This window comes from Manis javanica, chromosome 9 (assembly GCF_040802235.1).
Source record: "Manis javanica isolate MJ-LG chromosome 9, MJ_LKY, whole genome shotgun sequence".
Classification (NCBI taxonomy): domain Eukaryota; kingdom Metazoa; phylum Chordata; class Mammalia; order Pholidota; family Manidae; genus Manis; species Manis javanica.
Window position 1 is genome coordinate 60,187,380 of NC_133164.1, and position 12,967 is coordinate 60,200,346.

A 12,967-nucleotide genomic window follows, 5' to 3' on the forward strand; every position below is an offset into this window, starting at 1 on the left:
CAAGCATATAAAATGTTCTACCATTTGAATAAAAAGGTGGAAGAAGGGAGGACACACGTGCATTTGTAAATGCATACAGTGGAAAGATTTTTAAAAACAAAGAAACGGATTACAGAAATCCCTAGGTACTTAAACTCAAAAATCAAATAGACTGAAATAGTCAAGGGTTTCAAAGGTACTTTATACACTGGTTGCTTCTGGAGATGTTGGAAAAGGTGTCAGGGATGGGTAGTCTTTTGAATGTTGTAATCCCTTGTATGTCTTTTGGTTAGCTTCTAAAAACTCTTCATTGAAGTATAATATACAGACATACACCTTTTGCATATATGTGGTGTATTACTATTAAAGGAAAAATAAAATAGATAATGGAGGAATTTAATGAATCCATCCTTGTGGTTAGGGCATGAACAATAGCCAGTTTGGAAAGGATGGCTAGCATGGTTGGTAGGGAAATGGAGATGATTATGGAAGCTATTGAAAGTGTGATGGGAGGAGAGAAAGGATGAACTAGGAAGGGGAATAATAAGGGTCCGTGAGGCATGAATGAAATGGGAGCCTTTTTTTAGGGAAGGGAAAGGGAATGTTGATCATGTAAAAGGAGAGACTGAGAAGAGGAAGATTGAACCATGGGCATAATTTTATACTGTCAGACCCAGTAAATTTTAACTAAAAGTTTACCTACATAACCAACTTTATTTAGAAAATTTACCTAAGAAATACTACTCCCTCTTCCCCATTTCTGCGTTCCCCCTTTCTGATGCCTCCATATGTTTGAGGTACTAATACTTCTGCTCATTGCGTAGAAGTTAAACACTTGGGCTGAGGGTCATAAAGCCTGCTTCAAAATTTAAAAGCTAAAGCATTCAGGTGATGTTTGAGAGGACTATTATTTTATATTTGGCAAAAAGTTTGGGCATTAGATTGTTAAAAAAAATGAAGTCTGCTTTCTCATAATTCGTGGCTGATTTCTGATGAGCATACAAGGTAACAATACCATTGCTGATTTTTCTTTAACTGAAGAATCTCTTAGAGTTCAGGGAAAAAGTACTTAGGAATAATATACTAAGTTGCATTTGGAGCTGTTTACTTCATAATTTTTAAACTGTGGTATTTAACTCATTGAAGTAAATTATATTTTTTCTGGGTTCTTATGAACTGATTTCCTACTTCCCTTCTCATGGGTGTTAGATTTGGTTGGTTGATATTTCACACTTAAGGGCAGTAGTTTTTAACTTTTTTTGAGTCATGGACCCCCACAGAGACTCTTAATAAAACAATTTTTATGTGGAATATACTATTTTGCATGTGATTTTGGAAGCTTTGTGGTCCTCCTGATGCTCATTTATAGAACTCTACACTAAAAATGTATATGTATAAGAAACGATGGGCTCACAAGGTAAAGAATTAGCACTGTCCTAATAAGAATCCTGAGTTCTCTCTGGTGCTGTACTTTTCCTGAAAAATATATTTTTCATTTTGTCTCTCAAGATACTAATGTTGGAATGTCAAAGTTTCCAAAGGGCAGTTTGGATATGATTAGGCCCCTCACTAATGAGAGTGGGGACATCTCTCATGTGGGTCACAAGTAAACTGTCTCTTCTAAGCTGCCGTTTACTCTTCCCTTTTGGCTGCTATCCTAAAGTTACAGGCAAGGGCCCAGAGTGGGCAGCAGACAGGCAATCTAGAGTCTAGTCTGCAGACTTTTCAGATTTAGCCAACATGTTTGCAATTCTTTTTAATTCTGATACCTTGAGCAGGATCAGATGCTTTCTAGTTTGCCACTAGCCCACCACTCTGTTGTGTGATACCTGGCTGCCTTTGCTCATCCACCCCTTCCTTCAAGACATTTTAGTTTATGGCTTGACTTAGAGATTGGAGGTGTCTGGGCCCATTCATTTCCTTAAGGTGAACTTAGTTGCTCATAGGAATTTTGAGGGTGGCCACTTGTCATTCTTTTCCCAAAGTGTGGGGTTTGCTGGGAGGTGGGATTTTTCCTTTCTAAAACAGAGACTGTCCCCGGCAAATAGGTGGTTGGGCACCCTTGCAGACATCTTCATAACAAGTGTGTAGAGTGACTTGCCAGGCTGATGTTCCCAAGTGAAGTTCCCCATGTATTCATGGGTGAGTACTTTAACTCAGGTGTGCCACATTTTCAAAGCTTACATAGTTATAAAGCTCCTTTAGTAAGTTAGGACAAGTTAGTAACTGATAAAATCGCAGTAAGGCATCCGTTACCAAAAGTTTGAGGACCACAGACTTATATACTTAAATACAGTGTATCAGTTGTGTGATGAAAGCTTTCATTTTGGTACTTCATTTTCCTAGCTAAGTTTTATTTGTATACTAGTATTTAATTAGGTACTAGTATAATATAATTATTTAAACTTTCTTTTAAGCTGAAGCATTGGACTTGATTGCACAAGATGAAGAAGAATTTAATAAAGAACATCAGTTTATGCAGGTTTGTATTTTATTGGCATTAACCAAAATTTAAAGTTTTCCCTGTGTTAATTAACTTAAGTATAAGCTTATACTTACAGAGAAAATTAACTTAAGTATAAGCTTATACTTATAGAGAAAATGTTCACTTCTCTCTAAATAGATATATAGTTAAGAGAGTTGTATCTTGCTTTTCTCATGTTGAGACAATTTCTTTTCTTCCCTTCATACTCTAAATTACTAATTGAAAAATAACTGGCATGCTGAAATAATAAACTCACTTAAAGTCACCTTAATAGACTTCTAAGGTATTTCCATAGTTTTTAACCATATTTTAAAATGGGATAATTCTCTTTGTTTTTATTGAACATGTACTCCTTTCTAAAGATTTATACTACTGTTTGATTAAGCAGTATATTTGTGTGTGTGTGTGTGTGTGTGTGGTGTGTGTGTGTGTGTGAGAGAGAGAGAGAGATCTGGCTCCACCCTTTATTTATTTATTTATTTATTTATTTATTTATTTATTTATTTATTTATTTATTTATTATTAAGGTATTGATATACAATCTTACGAAGGTTTCACATGAGCAAAATTGTGGTTACTACATTCACCCATATTATCAAGTTCCCCCCTACACCCCACCACAGTCACTGTCCATCAGCATAGTAAGATGCCACAGAGTCACTACTTGTCTTCTCTGTGCTACACTGTCTTCCCTATGATCCCACACACAGTGTGTGTGCCAGTCATAATGCTCCTCAATCATCCTCTCCCTCCCTCCCCACTTGCCCTCACCAACCCTTCCCCTTTGGTAACGACTAGTCCCTTCTTTGAGTGTGTGAGTCTGCTTCTGTTTTGTTCCTTCAGTTTTGCTTTGTTGTTATACTCCCACAAATTAGTGAAATCATTTGGTACTTGTCTTCCTCTGCCTGGCTTACTTCACTGAGCATAATATGCTATAGCTCCATCCATGTTGTTGCAAATGGTAGGATTTGTTTTCTTATGGCTGAATAATTGTCCATTGTGTATTATGTACCACATCTTCTTTATCCATCCATTTACTGATGGACACTTAGGTTGCTTCCATATCTTGGCTATTGTAAATAGTGCTGCGATAAACATAGGGGTGCATATGTCTTTTGAATCAGGGATCTTGTTTTCTTTGGGTAAATTCCTAGGAGTAGAATTCCTAGGTCAAATGGTATTTCTATTTTTAGTTTTTTGAGGAACCTCCATATTGTGATTAAGCAATATATTAAAACAATGTATATTAGAACTCAAGTATTAAAAAAAGGAGTTCCTCATCTTTGGACTTCATTACCTTTATTAGCTGCTTAAACTTGAGTTTGTCCAAATACTTAAAAATTGTTTAAATCTTTAAATTTTGCGTATTAGAAGAATAGAAAGAAACTTGCTGTAGTAATAAAATGAAACAATAACTTTCTTCCTAGGAAGAATATATAGATGCCCAGAACACTTCAGTTGCACTAGATGATACATCATGGGGAGCTTCAATTAATTACAATTTGTTGAGGAAGTCACTTAGCACATCAGATCTGGACAAAGATGATGCCAGTTATTTGCGCCTATCTTTAGGAGAGTTCTTTGCTCAAAGATCTGAAGCTCTTGGTTGCCTTGGTGGTGGCTACAATGTGAAAAGAGTAAGTATGATATGTGCTTAAAGTGGTTACATTCATTAGCCCTTCTCTTTGAAATGTTATGGTGGCATAGCTAGAGCATAGTATCTTTAAAACAGAGACAGAATAGGGATGTGATAGAATAGTGGTAAAAGCTTAGGTTTTATAGTTGGTCAGACCCTGACTCCAGTCCTAGCTCTGCCTTTTAACTAGTTCTGTGACATGGAGCAATTCCTTTAAGTCCTTTATACCTTAATTTTCCAACTTCTGAAATGTATGCCATTTCGTAGGGTTTTATAAGAATTAAATGTAATGGTGCATGTAAAGCATTTAGCACCAAGTCTAACTTGCAGTAAATATTCAGTATCTGTTAGTTGCTGTTGGTATTGCTATATCACTGGTTGATGGGAAGAATTCAGAGGTTCATTTTTTTTTTAATATTTTGTCTAAAAACTTGTTTTGAAGTATAGGAGTGTTTTGGTTTAATAAGATGTAATACATATTTAAAAAATTTTTAATGCAAGTGATAGTGATAAGGTCTATTAAGAATGAGGGGGAGGAGCTGCTTTAGCTTTGATGATCAGGGTGACATCTGAGAAGATGGTAGTGGGACCTAAATAATGAGGAGGCAGCCGCCAAAGATCTGGAGGAAGAGTGTTCACAGCAAAGGGAGGCCACATGTGAAGGCCAAGAGGTAGGAACTAGAGCTGCATACTGGAGGACAGAAAGCAAGCCCATAGAGCTAATGGGAATGGGGGTGGGAGGTGGTTTAATGGTAGAGGTAGACAAGGGCCAGATCACAAGGGGTCCTATAGGACTTGGGATCATTGCAGATGAGCTGGGAAGAAATGGTTGGAGGCAGGGGGCAACTTTGTTGTGGTGCCTGGGCCCATGTCCAAGTGTGACGGACAGGATACCACCACATATAAGGAGCCTGGGTGGGAAAGGTTGGGGAACCACAAAGGCAGCGGAGGCTTAGTACTTAGGAAAAAAGGTGGCAAAGGCCAGGATCAATGCTGATAGTACAGAAACAGAAAAATCAGAAGATTCAAGATATCTTTTAGAGATAAAGTCAAAAGACTTGTTGATAAATTCCATATCAGGAGTTAGGGTTATGGAGAGATTGTTCATTAAAACCAATTTCACTAAGAGTGTACTTTGAAATAATAGCAATGATGTTAGAACTAACAGTTGATTTATAGAACTGACACTGAACTGTGGGTCCTGTTGTATTGAAATAAATCTGTTCGAGAGGTAGGCTTTTCTGACTGGATCAATGGGGTTTGCATCAAGAGAGGAGTAGAAGAGTAACTGAAATCCTTACTAACAGATGAACAAAGAACTGGGTCACTGAAATGCAGACCTATCGTTTGGGATTTCTGTTTTCATATTAGTTATGCATTCAAGTTGCTGGATTGAGGGGAGAAATTCCCAGGTGAAGATCAATTGAACATTGAGTGCATTTAAGGAATTCACTTTTCAGGTCTTTCATGTGAAAATTCTATAGGAAAGACAAGTGGGAATCCCTGCACATTAGCAGGGATAAACCTTTCTGAACTTTCATCCAAGTCAGTAGGAATATACCTAATCTTAATACAGATTTTGGGGGACGTATTTATTGTGTAAAATAAAGTAGCCTTATGCAGTAAGTTCCAAAAAGGCAGGAAATTTTATCTTTTTTCTTGTCAGTCATGATTATTAACAGTGCCTGATACATAGTAGGTGCTCAGTAATAATTACTGAAGTAAGAAGTCATTTCTGGATTGTTTTAATGTGGATTTCTTAGTAAAGGCAATTTATTTGACAGCATTAGTTCTGATGATAAAAATAGCTAGTAATGAAGAGGTAAGAGATTCTATATGAAGTTCATCTCTAGTAATTTAAATTTAAATGAAAAAATCAGAATTTTTTTTAAGTCATTTAGCTAGGTTACCAGTACTAAAATATTTCTAGAATTTCTCAAAGCAGTGGAAAATTAAGGAGGTAATTCACCTGTTTGTTTTGTAGCCCTCGTTTGGTTATTTTATTAGATCACCAGAGAAGAGAGAACCTGTTGCTTTAATAAGAAAATCTGATGTATCAAGAAGTAATTTTGAAAAAGAAATGGCTCCTCTTAACCATGATCTATTTCCAGGTAATGGATTAAATAAAGGAGGTTATAGTAATTTTTTTTAACCTGTAATGTGGCTGTATGATCATGTTCTTTATAAGTGAAAATGTATATACCACTTTAATTGTTTTAGTATTAGTTACAGATTTGATTCCTATATAACCCCACATTGCTCTGAAATGGAAACAAGTCAACCAAAATCCACCTAACTCGTTTTGTAAAATACAAAGTAAATGATAAATATTTTGTTCAAATGGACTAGCCAACTTTAGCCTATTAAACAAACTACTGAGTTAATAAATTGTAGCTGTTATATTTATTACTTAGCTTTACTTCGTTAAAGAGGTGTTTTGAGATTTGGGCTATGATTGTCTAAATATGATAAATATCTATCATAAATATTTAAAATCAGTCTTGGTTAACAGGAAATTATCGAATAGCTTCTTTTTGGGAGTACAATGCAGGGTGCTACATATCATATAAAATTGTTCAGGATATACTCCAGTTCTTAAAGAGCCTGTATTCCAATAGAGGAGTTGGTAGAAAGAGGCTATATGGGTGTAAGTAGTTGATTTCCAATTTTTTTACAATTTTTTATTAAGGTATTACTGATACACACTCTTATGAAGGTTTCACATAAAAAAACAATGTGACATTTACCCATATTATCAAGTCCCCACTCATACCCCAATGCAGTCACTGTCCATCAGTGTAGTAAGATGCCACAGATTCTCTGTTTGCCTTCTCTGTGATACACTGTTTTTCCCATGACCCCCAACACCATGTATACTAAACATAATACCCATCAATCCCTTCTCCCTCTCTTACCACCCCCCCCCCCACATCCCTCCCCTTTGGTAACCACTACTCCCTTCTTGGAGTCTGAGAGTCTGGTGCTATTTTGTTCCTTCACTTTTGCTTCGTTGTTGTACTCCACAAATGAGGGAAATCATTTGACACTTGTCTTTCTCTGCCTGGCTTATTTCACTGAGCATAATGTCCTCCAGCTCCATCCATGCATGTTGTCGCAAATGGTAGGATTTGTTTCTTTCTTATGGCTCAATAGTATTCCATTGTGTGTATGTACCACATCTTCTTTATCCATTCATCTACTGAAGGACACTTAGGTTGCTTCCATATCTTGTCTATTGTAAATAATGCTGCAATAAACAAAGGGGTGCATATGTCTTTTTGAATCTGGGATCCTGTTTTCTTAGGGTAAATTCCTAGGAGTGGAATTCCTGGGTCAAATAGTATTTCTATTTTTAGTTTTTTGAGGAACCTCCATACTGCTTTCCACAATGGTTGAACTAGCTTACATTCCCACCAGCTGTTGTAGGAGGGTTGCCCTTTCTCCGCATCCTCGGCAGCATTTGTTGTTCTTAGTCTTTTCGATGCTGGCCATCGTTACTGATGTGAGGTGATATAACATTGTGGTTTTAATTTGCATTTCCCTGATGATTAGTGATGTGGAGCATCTTTTCATGTGTCTGTTGGTAATGTGAATTTCTGCTTTGGAGAATTGTCTCTTCATATCCTCTGCCCTTTTTTTAATCGGGTTATTTGCTCTTTGGGTGTTGAGACATGTGAGCTCTTTATATATTTGGGATGTTAACCCCTTGTCGGATATGTCATTTACAAATATATTCTCCCATACTGTAGGGTCCCTTTTTGTTCTGTTGATGGTGTCCTTTGCTGTACAGAAACTTTTTAGTTTGATATAGTCCCATGTGTTCATTTTTGCTTTTGTTTCCCTTGCTCGAGGAGATGCATTCAAGAAGAAGTTGCTCATGCTTATATTCAGGAGATTTTTGCCTATGTTGTATTCTAAGAGTTTTGTGGTTTCATGACTTATATTCATTTCTTTGATCCATTTTCAGTTTACTTTTGTATATGGGGTTAAACAATAATCCAGTTTCATTCTCTTGCATGTAGCTGTCCAGTTTTGCCAACACCAGTTGGTAAAGAGGCCGTCATTTCCCCATTGTATGTCCATGGCTACTTTATCGTATATTAATTGACCACATATCGTTGGGTTTATATCAGGGCTCTCTAGTCTCTTCCATTGGTCTATGGTTTTGTTCTTATGCCGAATTGTCTTGATTACTGTGGCTTTGTAGTAGAGTTTGAAGTCGGGAGCATTATCCCCCCAGCTTTATTCTTCCTTCTCAGGATTGCTTTGGCTGTTCTGGGTCTTTTGTGGTTCCATATGAATTTTAGAATTATTTGCTCTAGTTCATTGAAGAATGCTGTTGGTATTTTGATAAGGATAGCATTGAATCTAGATTGCTTTAGACAGGATGGTCATTTTGACAATATTAATTCTTCTTATCCATGAGCACAGGATGTGTTTCCATTTATTAGTATCTTCTTTAATTTCTCTCATGAGTGTCTTGTAGTTTTCATAGTATAGGTCTTTCATGTCCTTGGTTAGGTTTATTCCTAGGTGTTTTATTCTTTTTGATGCAATTCTGAGTGGAATTGTTTTCCTGATTTCTTTTTCAGCTAGTTCATTGTTAGTATATAGGAATGCCAGAGATTTCTGCATATTAATTTTGTATCCTGCAACTTTGCTGAATTCAGATATTAGATCTAGTAGTTTTGGAGTGGATGATTTCCAATTATTGTAAAGAAGGACTCATTTTTTAATTCAGCTTATTTATTTGTGAAATGTTTAAAGCTGAAAGTTTTAAATGAGTTTGTATTTTCAAAGAAGAGATTAAAATTCACAATCTTCTTCAAAGTTTAGACTTTGCAGAATTGAGCCATATTAACACTGCTATGATCCTTTGTCCTAGTGACTGTACATTTGAACAGTTTTTGTGAGGATATCTGATCCTTAGGGTATAAAGACTTCTTTCTTGGCAAGTAGTCATGTTGAGTGATCCTTATCCCACGACTTGTTTCTGTGAAATAATGTATAGATGAAAGTTGAATAACTGTGTATTTCCTATAGGAGATTTAAAGGCACAACTAAGTGAAGGATCAATTACACTTCAGGCTGAAGAACTGGAGAGCATTTCACAAGCAGATGAAAATGATGTGACATTAGCTGCGAATAAAGGCAAAACAGAGGTATCTTAAAATCTTTTATGAAGGAAAGCAAAACCCATGTTGTTGTGTTCTTCCATAAGATCAAAATAAAGTCACATATGAAAAATAAATGAGGTGTAATGGTTGTATTTTTTAAATCAATTTTACTACAGATGTCCTTTACATTTTTTTAAACATTTTTATTAACATATAATAAAACATACAAAAGTTTGTTTAACAAACTTAGAGTCAGTTGAGTTATCAAAACGTATATATACCTGTCAAAAAAGAGCATTCCCAACAGCCCAGGAACCACCTTTTTTTGTCCTCCTCCTACCTACCACCACCACTGCTCCCTCCTGTCTCACCTCTAATGCTGTATTACTTTTACCTGTTTTTGAACTTTGTACACAAAAAATCATGTAGGATGTATTCTTTTCTTTGATATTTTTCACTTACATTTGCTAGATGCAACTATGTCATTAAATATGTTTGTTATTGTTCTATTATATGAATATTCTGCAGTTGATAAATCCATTCTATTGTTGATGGACATTTGGGGTCTATCTTATGTCAGTATGACACTGGTATAAGGTAGTTTAGCTTTATAGTAAGTCTTAGTATCTAGTAGCTTAAATCCTCCCCTCTTATTTTTCTTTAAAAGTATCTTTGCTATTCTTGGCCTTTTGCATTTCCATATATATTTTAAAATCAGCAGCTCTGTTGAGCTTTTAATTGGGGTCACATTTAACCTATAGAACAGTAAAATTGATATCTTTATAGTATTAAATCTTTTAATCTGTGAAAATTGCATATCCCTCTGTTTAGTTTTAATTTCTATTTTATGATTTTTTTGGTGTATAAATTTTGTGCAGATTTTCCTACATTGTAGAAATAGTATTTAAGTATTTCTTCATTTTCCCATTTTTTGTGGCTAAACAGACAGACATGTACTCACCATATATCTGTCAACCATGCTTGATTTACTATTAATTCTAATAAATTACCTGTAGATTCTTTGGGTTTTTCAGAGTATGCAGTTGTATCATCTGAGAGTAACAACAGTTATGTTCCTTTGTCTGGCCCTACTTGACTGTACCTTAGAACAGTGTTGAATAGAAGAGTTGATGTCAGGTTTTTCTGATGCATTTTCAACGTTTTATCTGAATTCAGCATACGCTGTAGATTTTTATTTTTCATCCGATTTTTAAATTTCCCTTTTCATATTTGTTTGCTAGTTTTGTTTTTAACTTGTAAAGGTTAAAGACAAGGTTGAATCTTGTCAAATGCTTTTTTGCATCTGTCAAGGAAAATATGAACTACTTCTCTTCTTTCGATAGATAAGTGGTCAGTTGCATGAAATGGTTTCTGAATATTAAGCTGTTCTTCTGCACTTGGAATTAAACCTCACCTGGGTCACGATACATTATCCTTTTTATAGATAACTGGATTCAGTTGTATCTGTCTTTGTAAAATGAATGCCCTTTCTTACAATGCCCTTGTTTGGTTTTGATATCAAGGTTTTTGCTCTCATTTTTTCTATTTTCTGAAAGAGTTTTTGTAAGATTGGTACTTCAATTGACCCTTGAACAACATGGGGGTTAAGGATGCTGATACCCTGTCCAGTCAAAAATCTGCATATAACTTTTGTTTCCCCCAAAACTTAACTGTTAATAGCCTATTTGACTGTAACTACTACTGTTTACTACTGTTGACCAAAAAGCCTTACTGATAATATAAATAGTTAACACATATTTCATGTTGCATATAGTATATACTGTATTCTTACAATAAAGTAAGAGAAAATAAAATGTCTTTTCAAATTGTTGCAAATCTCCAAAAAACTTTCCAGTATACTTTTTTAAAAGAATCTGTGTATAAGTGGATCCACATAGGTCAAAACCATGTTGTTCAAGGACCAACTGTATTTTTCTTTTAATTTTTGTAGAAGATATTGATGAAATCATCTGATTCTGGAAATTTCTTTAATTCTTTTTCAATTGCAGATTCAATTTCTTTAACACTTATAGGACTATGATGAGGCTTAAATTTTTTTGTATCAGTTTTGGTCAATTGCAGTTTTCCAAGAATTGTAATCTTTCATCTAAACTTGAAATACATCACCATAATTTTGTCTATAATATTGTCTTGTGATTATTTAACATGTTAGGTTCTTAAAGGATGTCTTCTTTATTATTTCTAATATTGACTATTCTGCCTTTCTTGGTCAGTCATACCAAGTATTTCTCAATTTTATTAATTTTAAAATCTTATTCTCTGTTTTCTATTTCATACTCTTTGGTCTTTATTTCCTTCCTTCTACTCTATGGATTTAAATTGTTTTTTAACTTCTTGTGACAAATGCTTAGTTTAATTTTTCTGCCTTTCTGCTTGCTCTTCTTTTTTTTTTTTCTTTTACGAATGTAGTCAATAATGTTATAATACCTCGGTATGATGAGACATAGTAACTGTGTGGTGAGCATTTTGTAATATAACTGGTACATCACTATGTTGTACACCTGAAACTGTATGTCAACTATTCTTCAATTAAAAAGTTTCTTTCTTAAATTTAAGTTTCCATGGGTCAGCAGTCTGACACATTTTAGCTGAGCCCTCTGCTCAGGATCTCATAGGCTGAAATGAAGGTATTGACCAGTTGTATTCCCATATGGAGGCTTAATGAGGAGAGGATTCATTTCTGAGTCCCTCAGGTTTTTAACAGGTTTAACTTTTTTGCATTATAGAACTAAATTTGTATTCTCTTGCTAGCTGTCAGTTGACGATTGCTTTCAACTCAGGGAGTCTCCTCTCAGGACCTTGCCATATGGTTCCCTCCATAGGTTTTCTTACATTTCCATCTTTCTCCCGTTCTGCTCTTCTTATATAAGCATCTGATGGTATGAATTTCACAGAGCAGGAATTTTATAGCATCTCATACTTTCTTTTTTTTAATCCTGTCTGTTTTAATGTCATATTTTCATTGTCATTCCATTCAATGTATTTTCTATTTTCTCTGGCCCATAGGTTTTTGGAAGTACATTACTTAGCTTCCAAACATTTGGGGATTTTCCAAATTTTAAAATACTAATTCTAGGCCTGTAGTACAGTAATCAGAAAACTTTTGGTTTTAGTCTTTTGAAATTTGTTGAGGCCTGATACATGGCTCAGCATTCATTCAGTTTTTGAAAATGTTTTCTCTGCATGTGGGAGGAATGTTTGTGGTGTGACTATTGGTTGCCCTCTTGTGTAAATTTCATTTCAGTGAAATTTTTAAATCATGAATGTCAAACTGTGTTAAACTTATTGTGTTTGTTCTTTCAGTTAGTTATTGAAATCTCACACTATGATTGTGGGTTTGTTATTTGTTATGAGTCTATCAATATTTAAAGATTTTGATCCTGTATTTTTAGGTACATACAAATTAGAATTATTCTCTGGTTAACTGATCCTTTTATCGTCGTGTGTGACTCTCTTTGTAGTTAGCTTTATGAATTAAGTCTAGTCTGATAGTAACATAACGCCAGCTTTATTTAGTGTTTGCCTATTATACCTTTTCCTATTATTTTACTTTGAACCTTTCTATATCCTTTTATTTTAGATGTTTCTTTTAAAAGAACATAGAGTTGGATTTTATTTTTCAACCAGTCTCAAAATCTTTTGCTACTTAAGTGTAATGGAATTACCAGTGTATGGGGGTTTGGATCTGCTTTATTGACTTTCTGTCTGTTTCACCTGGACTTTTTTCTT

General features: G+C 34.9%; 1 protein-coding gene across 10 annotated transcripts in view; it reads left to right on the top strand.

The window, feature by feature from the left end:
- The window catches only part of CEP192 (centrosomal protein 192), a 181,615-nt gene that overhangs the window by 60,632 nt on the left and 108,016 nt on the right, over positions 1 to 12,967 (top strand). For all 10 annotated transcript variants that reach the window (XR_012121089.1, XR_012121091.1, XR_012121090.1 and 7 more), the window contains exons 12-15: positions 2,397 to 2,461; positions 3,892 to 4,101; positions 6,085 to 6,211; positions 9,144 to 9,262. Coding sequence is in view for 5 of the 10 variants with exons in the window: in XM_073212683.1 (XP_073068784.1) it covers positions 2,397 to 2,461; positions 3,892 to 4,101; positions 6,085 to 6,211; positions 9,144 to 9,262 (521 nt within the window). In the remaining 5 variants the exon portion in view is untranslated. The remainder of the gene's footprint in view (positions 1 to 2,396; positions 2,462 to 3,891; positions 4,102 to 6,084; positions 6,212 to 9,143; positions 9,263 to 12,967) is intronic.